Below are 8,992 nucleotides of genomic sequence, written 5' to 3'. Positions count from 1 at the left end.
ATCGTCACCTCAATTATTTGTTTTAAACCAACATTCTCTTGTGTAAGTTTATCTACAGTATTTTGCAAAACATGTATTTGACTCTGTAAATCTCGTACAGTAGATTCTGAAAGTGTTAATTGTTTCTTTAGAACTTCTACTACTGATGGAAGACCTTTTGCCATTGGAACGAAAACGTCCTAAAAAAAATTTAATATAATAGATATAAAAAAAATTAAGTAAAAAAAAATATATATATATATGCAATAGTTATTAATATATATAATGTTTTGTATGATGTTTTCTTATATATATTACTAAATATTGCAGGTTATGATAAATATTATATATTGATTATATATTTCTAAGACAGTTAAAATGACCAAAAAAACTATAAACTCACTCTGTATGTATAACTTTGTTATAAACTTTTAGCATATATACTGGAAAAAATATTGAATTACATATATTTGTATAATAACATTCATGTACAGAGTAAGAATTGAATATAAATAAAATATATGATGAGTAAAATCAATAATTTTACTTGTAAAGAAGGTATTGGTTACTTGTCTTGTAAGTAATAATTTGTTATTTATATACATATTTTGTCATTTTGTAAGAAAATAATTCAATTTACAAATATCTAATTTCAATACATATATTGATATTTAATATATATATATTAAATATATATATATATATTAAATAGATATTTATATATTTTAATATGTATATATACACACATACATATAGAACTTTGTACTTTTTGCACATGCACCAATAATGTTGTGCACTTGCCTAATAACACTGCTTACAGAACAGCCATGAGTTTAGTCGATTCCGTGTTCTTCTTTTTCTTACCAAAGTCGATACCTTCAATATATTAGTATATAACTTCATTAATAAAGAATCTTTTTCTTTAGTAAGTATAAAAATGATTTAGTAAGTATAACATGATCACACGAAAAGCAGGACATATTATTCACAATATAGAAATATTTTCACTTTGTATTTTTGTATTACTTTAAAAAATATGAATGTGTATATATATATATTTTTTTATATTATTAAATCTCAATAATTTTTCAGTTCTAAATCCTTATACATCAAATTTAAAATTTAAGTTTAAACTATATGAATTATAATTATAATTATTATTATACCTCATCAACAATTTTTAGCTGAGTAGATAATTCTGTTGTGGTATTATTTACTGATGTTAAAGTATAATCATCATCAGAAGCAACACTGTCATATAATGGTTCGTCATCAGACATTTGTGATCCATGTTTACCAAATTGTTCTTTGCGAAGCATTGATACCACAGGGTCTTGAATATGATATATATATGTATTTTTGTTTATATTTATACATGCTATTTTTTTTATACATTACAGTAATTTGCAAACCTTGCAATGGTATATTATTTGAAAGCATGTGTCTTCTACCAGCTTCAATAAGTAGATCTATAATAAGTCTAGCAAATTCTTTTGGAATAAACCTTGCTAATTTTTGTCTACCTTGATTTCTTGTTGTGGACAGTTGTGGGTTAACAGGTAAAAATGGAACTGTACATCTTTCTGGTGCTGATGCAGTTGAAAACCAAACTATATAACAGTATCAAAAAAAATAATTAATAGATATATCACATAACAAAGTTTATCTTACAAAATTATAAAAACGTTATTTTCCATGCAAACATTAATATATGTAATGTTAATTTATTTTCTTTTTGCTTAAATGTATGAAATTTGAAATATTCATCATCAAATTATTTCAAACTATTTTAAAGTTAAATATATACTTTTAAATCTATTTTAACTTACCCTTCCTTAGGAATAATGCAATAAAAAAATTATATATTTAATTGTAATTACATGAATATTATATTTTTATCTTAATTTAATATATTTACCATATATATTTTTGTATATCATTATTAATAATTTTACTTTTAGGTCATTACATAATTGCTATCGTTATTTAATCGTATATATCATATATTTCATGCACTTATATCAAAATTCTTCCATCATAAAACTGAAATTTTTATTGCATCTGGAGTTGATTAGATGTCCATTAAATAAAAACAAATTGTAGATATCAATGACTAATATGATGATAATTAAAAAAATTATATTTTTTTTTATTATATCAATTTTAATTTTATCTAAAAGTACGATGGAAATACTGCAACAACCTATTCAGACTTCAATAAATAAAAATATAAAATAAAACTCACTTCTTTCCATTTCTCTACGGTCCACTTCATCATATACATCTATTGCGAGTTCTTCTAAGAGATGATTTGATAGCTACAATTACAGTTAATACATCTTTCAAAAATATGTAGAACAAAAGAATACTAGCTATCATAAAACAATAATGCTAATATTCACCATTTGCAATCTATTATGTCCTTCAATGATCGAATCATTTGATTCCGCTATTGATGCACATTCAGGTATGATTAAATGTTCATCCGATCGATGATCTGGCTTACGTGAACATACATAGTATGTTAATCTATCAGTAACTTCATACATGCATTCTTTAATACGTTCTGATAAATCTAAATGGCCTGCCATTCTAAAATGAAAAAATTATATAGAAATATACATGTATAGATATAAATATATAATAATAATAGTTTAAAAATTGTTATATATAAACTTTTAATAATATAATAATTTTTAGATTTTTAATATCCTACTTAGCAATTTCAGTAGGTGTTTGGCCATTTGAATCTAATATACTAGGATTTCCACCATTGACAATCAATAATTCTATTTGCAAAATTTGTCCTGCTCTTGCTGCTACATGTAAAGGAGTTGTACCTTTCTCCTAAAAAAAGAAAAGAGAAGTACAAAAAACATAAAGAGGCACGTAAAGAAGTAATAACATATACTAAATATTAAATTGTATATTCCTAATACTGCTAACTTGCCTTATAAAAATAATTAGGATTAGCACCCTGTGCTAATAATCTTAATGAAGTCTCCAAATTAGATGTACGAACACTGCTATGTAATTGTCTACTGAGTTCTTCTTCACTACAGCATTCTTCTTTACTAGGCCTTAATATAAAAGCTAAGTGTTGATGCTTAGCTTTAATAAATTCTGCTTTAATGGGACTAAGAACAGATTATATATTTATATTTTAATTACAAATTGAATCTCAAGATTTAACTTTTCTAATATTTTTGTGTAAAATGTTATAGAAGCATAAAAAATATTGTGTTTTGTTATTTTATACTAACTGTATTGGATCCTTAGCTTGTGGTTTTCTTCTACTAATCTTAGAATGATTAGGATCTAAGAGAGAATGTTCCCAAATACTGTTTGCTCCACTTTCATTTAATGTATGTACCATCTGTATATATAAATATAATATAAATATTGTATATTATAGTCAAAATATAAGTACTCTTCATAAATTGAAGCATTTAAATCATTTATATTATATATATGTGTATATATATATATATATATATATATATATATATATGTGTATATTTTTACACTAACATTATGCAGATGTATATTCCAAATACTTTTATGGAGTGACTTAATATGTGATATATGTCGTCCAAGACTACGATGTATGCCGCAACAATCATCACATAATAAAATAGCTCTGTTTATTGAAGCCCATCCTGGTTCTGTATAAACTTATTTTTATTTATATACAATATAAATAAGCCAAAAATTGATTAAAATTTTAAATCAACTTTTGTCTACAAAAAATCAGTATCTGTGTCACTAGAGACATAAGATAATAAATTATGTCATAAAAATATATTCAAAACATATAATTATGCAAAGAGCATAAACTAATTACATTTTACAATATAAATGTATGCGGAATATTCAAAACACTATTATTATTATTACATTAGGAGTTATTTAATATAATTTTGTTAAAATAGTATAAATCATAACGAACAAAATTAATGTACTTACCAACAGCTCCACAATCAGCACATACATCTCCATTCACTCTGTGTTTAGGACGAGCCATTTTTCCTATTTAATAATATACTTTATTATAACATTAGGGTAAAGTAGAAAAATATAGTATAATTAGCTAACAATTGTTAACAATTAATAACTATTCTATTATTGATATGTCTGTAAATAACGAACTCGACGTCATTTTACTTATTAATAAAGCTACCGTGACGTGAGTCCTCTTGGCTAAATGCACGATTGCAGTAAGCAATAGTAGCCTTCATGAAATTTGTCGTAATGTGAACATAATAAACAGTAAAATTATACGTATAAAATAAAAATAATTTTGTAGTTCAGGTTGCATCGTTTTTCGAAAATCAATTCGGTTCATTTTACAACAAAAATATGTACCCCTTACCACCTTTGTTCAAACAAAATCACTATGGACTATTTTGTATTGCTAAATGATGAATACGATAAAGAAAGTAAATAATCAATTGACTTTACTTTCTCTTATTTTATATTTATCCAAACATGAATTCGTTGGTTTCGATTTCAAATACCTATGTTCTTATTTCTACTTGAAATACAATTAAAATGTAACTACTTACGCACCATCTATATGTAGAAATAATAAATAAATAGAAAGAAAAATTACATTAGTGCTTACACAATCAAAGATCTCTTGGCTATTTTATTCAATAAATCATACATTATATACATAATAATATATAATGTACATATTATATATACATATATGTGTATTTTATACTTGAATAGTTATAGAAGTTATTTTAATTTTAATATAGTAAATTATTTCATACAAATATTTTATATTTTAATAGTTATTTATTTAAATATTATAAACCGAAAAGCCATTAAATTAATAAGTTAAAATATTAATCTTAGATTAAAATAAAGATTCAATACTACATTAAAGATCCGTGTTCAATGGAAATTGTATTATTATGTATTTATTATTATTATTGTAAAAAAATTATATGTTACTGAAACTAAATGGAAATAAACTTTTGTCTATGTATATATTACAATCTCTTATATTATTCGCATGAATTTATATTTTAAGCCATTAATTGTAACATTCGTATTATAATATGATTTTGTTTATACTGGGATATAAAGTATCCTTTTCAAATATATATTACATTTTTATTTTGATACTATAATAGTATTGATTTTATTTATAAATTATATAATTATAAAAGATTAAATAAATATATAATTGTTCTAATAAAATGTATAAATATATATTATTTCAATTGACATAAATTGACATGAACTAAAAGATATTAATATTAAAAATAACATATATGAAATCTTAAATTAAATTTTGTAGTGTTTATAATTTAAAATTTGCCTTAAATTTGATAAAAAAAAATCCTAATAAACATAAACCTATACTTCTTATTTCAGAGATGAACAGATTTTAAGTTCCAACGTGAATACATAAATATTTTTTGTATTAGATAAAAAATAGCTAAGTTAACAACCAAACAAGAACTATAAATAGGCATTCAATTTGCATGCGATATAATTCAGAATATGCCAAATTTTATAAAGATATGTAAAACAATTATTCATATGATGCTAAGTATACTTAAGAATAAAGGCTATTTTTACTATTTATTGGGATTAATTGTGCAATTACGATAAACTATGTTCATGCCAAAGCAAAAGTAATTTATCAAGGAAATAAAAAAATTGTAGATTCAAATTTATTAAGAATTTTTTTCAAATTTGAAGTATAGAATATACTTATAAATATTGACATATTTGTTTAAAATCATACTGAGGCATGTTAGCATGCATGTATATTGTATGTACATGTATACTCATTTACTTATTCATCATATAAATTTTGTAGTTCTGTTAAAATTTTGGTAGAAAGATATGACTTATCTTTAGGAATATTGGGTACTACGTTCCTATTTTTTTGTATGTGTGATTTGAACTTTTTATTAGATGGTGTATCTAAAAAATTAAGTGATGATTTTAAATTTATGTAATCTTGCAAAGCTGACTCACCAAACTTATCATAATTTGGTATAGTAATTTGAAGAACCTGCGGACTTAGTTGCGAAGATTTTTTATTATCAAATTGAAATTCTAAATTTTTGTAAATATCATTTTCTTTCTCTTCTCCGTTTAATTCAATTGGTGCTTCTATTTTTACATTATTATTATTTTTCTTTAATTTGCTGCTTACAATATCAATATTATTTTCTTCTCCTTTTCCTTCATGGTATATTTGTAAAGTTTCTCTCATTACTTTATCATTAGAATCAACAGTTTGACCCTGTCTCTCCATTGAATCAGTATTAACATACAATATTTTGTTAATACGTTTTAATAATGAATCTGTCTTTAAAGCATTATCTTGAAATATATTTAACAAGTCTTCTAAAGAAGATTTTAAAGACACAATAGCACTTCTATCTACATATAAATGGTCTTTCTCTGAAAAACCTACAGTATTATCATTTACAGACATTTCCGATCCTTCTGTGAGAATTATATTTTTTAATTCATTGCATGAATCTTTTAAATTATCAATACTTTTATTTATAGAAGAATTATTTCTATTTATATTGCAATGTTCTTCTTTGTTTATTTTATTATCTATTGATGTAATATTTTTTCTTATAAATACACTTTCATCACAAGATAATGACACTTCATTATCAATTGAATTATGCAATGTATTTATTTTATTTTCACAATTGTATTGTAAAAGTTTTTGTAACTTCAAATTAACTTCCGTTTGTGAATTATCATGCGATCTTTGTATAAAAGAACAAATTTGAACATTAGGATCTTTAATATGTAGGTTCTCTGAAGCTTCAAGCATATGTGAATTCGTTATCATATTATTTTTGATAGAAACAGAAGGTGATGGCTTAACTTTGCTAGATTGTTGCTTCAAGTACATACTTTTTATAAAATTTGGAGGTAAAAGACAAGTTTTTGTATTACGATTACTTGAATTTAAACAAATTGATTTGTTTTCTTCTTGGACCTTTAGTAACATTGTATTAGTATTTTTTTTCTTTTGTTGTTTTGGAGATATAAAATTAAAATTTAAATTTCTCCGTACTTTCTGATCACGTCTAATTAAATTAGAGGACATGTCTTTTTCTAAAAATAGAATAAATACATTTTGATAGTAACAAATGTGTTTATATAATGTGTAAATTAAAAATAAGTAGTTGAAATAATATATGTAAATAATTATTATAAAAAATAAAAATAGCAAACTTACTGTTATTGTCAGAATTTTGCAGAATTTGTTTATTATGAAGACTTGTTTTTATTAGGTTTTTTTTCTGTGACTTTCCTCGAACTAAAATAATATATATTGTTAAATAAGAAATAACAATATATTCTTAAAAAATATGATTAGTTAAAACGATCAAACAAATATTATACAGTAATAAATATACCATTATTCTTTTGAATTAATCCTATTTTCTTTTCATTAGAAAGAACTTTTTTTAATTTCTCTGGTTTTGTTCTCTTGCGCACTAGAATTAAGTAAATTAATATAATAGAAAAATAGACTTTAGACTTTTACAACAAAATAAATCCAAAATATTATAACAATGACATATATATACAAACCAGTGCGATTAATTGTTTTTGAATCAAGCAATTGTGTTATTTTTACAGGTTGAAATCTTGATTGTTCTATAAATTTAATATAATTATATTATTATTACATATAAAACAAAACAATGATATTAACAGAATAAAAAATTCAAATTTAATCAAATTCCATAAAAATTCATATACTTTTATCACAAATTATATTCTTACCTTTAATTTTACAGTCTGATGATATTTCTGACCATGATTTATATTGTGGCAATTTTATATATTCATTAGACTTCATGTTAGGCTTTACCTAAAAGAAAATATCTATAAAAGTTTATATAATAATTGACTTGATACATTGTAATAACATTAAAATTAACATATAATAATATTTTTTATATACTTACTGTAGAATGCCAGCCTTTCATTGCAATTTCCATTGTTTATACTGTTAATATGTTTCTAAATTAATAGACTGATTTATAAGTATGTCATTTTATCTATTTACTTATCTTCAATTCTAAAGTCGATTACATCTTTACATCGAGTAAATAAAAAAAAAATAAAAATATGAAAAACCATTGAAAAGCATTTGCAAATAAAAATGTAAATTTTTACTTACATTTTAAATATATTGAAATTGTTAATTTTATCTTACAAATTTAAATGGAATAAGACTCGCTAACCGACAATAAAATGTTCTAGTATACTCCGTAACTGATATTTACTGGAATATAAAAGTATAATGGCATAAAACAACACACTTTCGAATTATTCAATAAATTTCTATTGGTTGTCAATATAAAATTATCTATTATTTTTAATATTAGTAATTTATATCTATGCTTCTGTATTATAACTTTAATCAAATATATTTAAACTATAAAGTGTAATTTTAATTTTTATGAATCATAAAGGCGGGCAAATGATTAAATGTTCTTTATCATTCATTGGTCATTTCAATATAAATATAAAGCTGGACATTCATAACAATTATTAGGATCGGCAACAAAATTTATAAGTAATTTAAAAAATTAATTATTCTTTCTCAAAACTTTTAGGCTGATTTTTTTTTAAATTGTCACGAACTTAATTTATAGTTGATTTTTTATCTCATCTAGAAACATTTAGTCCACTTAAAAACTTTTGGCCCACCTTGTATAAACGAATAAGAAAAAGAGTATGTACATAACGCGAAAATTTTATTAAATACAGACATACATATATGCAGATATACCTTTATAGTTCAATTATTTCGCTGAGGATTTATCTTTTTGCAATTATGTAATAATTAAATTACATTTGTGTGCCAGACAAAAACATGGTTGTAAATATAAAACTTTTACAAATTCCTATTAATAGTACTTCATTCATCAATACAATATGTAAAGTAGTTATATTCTTTCATCGTTTTTCAGTTTTTTGAGTTGTTAATAAAGCAAGACAA

At 23.0% G+C, this 8,992-nt stretch overlaps 2 protein-coding genes across 20 annotated transcripts in view; both read right to left on the bottom strand.

Moving 5' to 3' along the window:
* Window positions 1-4,536, bottom strand: part of LOC124951060 (ARF GTPase-activating protein GIT1) — a 5,471-nt gene extending 935 nt beyond the window's left edge. Inside the window, exons 1-12 of one of the 8 annotated variants that reach the window (XM_047498813.1) lie at window positions 4,160-4,536; window positions 3,946-4,008; window positions 3,511-3,653; window positions 3,243-3,355; window positions 2,930-3,116; window positions 2,696-2,826; window positions 2,382-2,571; window positions 2,225-2,297; window positions 1,503-1,589; window positions 1,392-1,448; window positions 1,146-1,312; window positions 9-179 (exon numbers count right to left, since the gene is read on the bottom strand). In XM_047498813.1, the coding sequence (XP_047354769.1) occupies window positions 9-179; window positions 1,146-1,312; window positions 1,392-1,448; window positions 1,503-1,589; window positions 2,225-2,297; window positions 2,382-2,571; window positions 2,696-2,826; window positions 2,930-3,116; window positions 3,243-3,355; window positions 3,511-3,653; window positions 3,946-4,008; window positions 4,160-4,217 (1,440 nt within the window). In that variant the 5' untranslated portion in view covers window positions 4,218-4,536. Of the gene's footprint in view, window positions 1-8; window positions 180-1,145; window positions 1,313-1,391; window positions 1,590-2,224; window positions 2,298-2,381; window positions 2,572-2,695; window positions 2,827-2,929; window positions 3,117-3,242; window positions 3,356-3,510; window positions 3,745-3,945 lie in introns of all 8 variants that reach the window. The other 7 variants (XM_047498817.1, XM_047498811.1, XM_047498812.1 and 4 more) reach the window with 7 other exon arrangements.
* A 677-nt stretch (window positions 4,537-5,213) lies between these two features.
* LOC124950838 (probable serine/threonine-protein kinase DDB_G0278845) lies at window positions 5,214-8,897 on the bottom strand. 12 transcript variants are annotated; one of them, XM_047498194.1, is made up of 8 exons: window positions 8,783-8,897; window positions 8,168-8,272; window positions 7,953-8,081; window positions 7,768-7,855; window positions 7,573-7,638; window positions 7,395-7,475; window positions 7,214-7,294; window positions 5,214-7,089 (listed from the first exon to the last, which is right to left on the bottom strand). In XM_047498194.1, the coding sequence occupies exons 3-8, from the start codon at window positions 7,983-7,985 to the stop codon at window positions 5,795-5,797; spliced, it is 1,644 nt and encodes a 547-aa protein (XP_047354150.1). In that variant the 5' UTR covers window positions 7,986-8,081; window positions 8,168-8,272; window positions 8,783-8,897; the 3' UTR covers window positions 5,214-5,794. The 12 variants fall into 12 exon arrangements, with proteins under 12 accessions (XP_047354150.1, XP_047354155.1, XP_047354152.1 ...); XM_047498199.1 differs by having other exon boundaries at window positions 7,953-8,007; XM_047498196.1 differs by lacking the exon at window positions 8,783-8,897 and adding an exon at window positions 8,701-8,718.
* Between the last annotated feature and the right edge of the window lie 95 nt (window positions 8,898-8,992).

This window comes from Vespa velutina, chromosome 8, assembly GCF_912470025.1.
Source record: "Vespa velutina chromosome 8, iVesVel2.1, whole genome shotgun sequence".
NCBI lineage: Eukaryota > Metazoa > Arthropoda > Insecta > Hymenoptera > Vespidae > Vespa > Vespa velutina.
The sequence above is the reverse complement of the archived record's forward strand: the minus strand, read 5'-3'. Positions and strand labels throughout refer to the sequence as shown.

Excerpts from the sequence above, each read along its gene's own strand:
- LOC124950838 (XM_047498194.1), bottom strand. The coding sequence starts at position 7,985 with ATGGAAATTGCAATGAAAGGCTGGCATTCTACA. Across the intron at positions 7,856-7,952 it reads TGAAAGGCTGGCATTCTACA|GTAAAGCCTAACATGAAGTC; the intron begins GTAAGTATATAA and ends ATTTTCTTTTAG. Across the intron at positions 7,476-7,572 it reads AAAAACAATTAATCGCACTG|TGCGCAAGAGAACAAAACCA; the intron begins GTTTGTATATAT and ends ACTTAATTCTAG.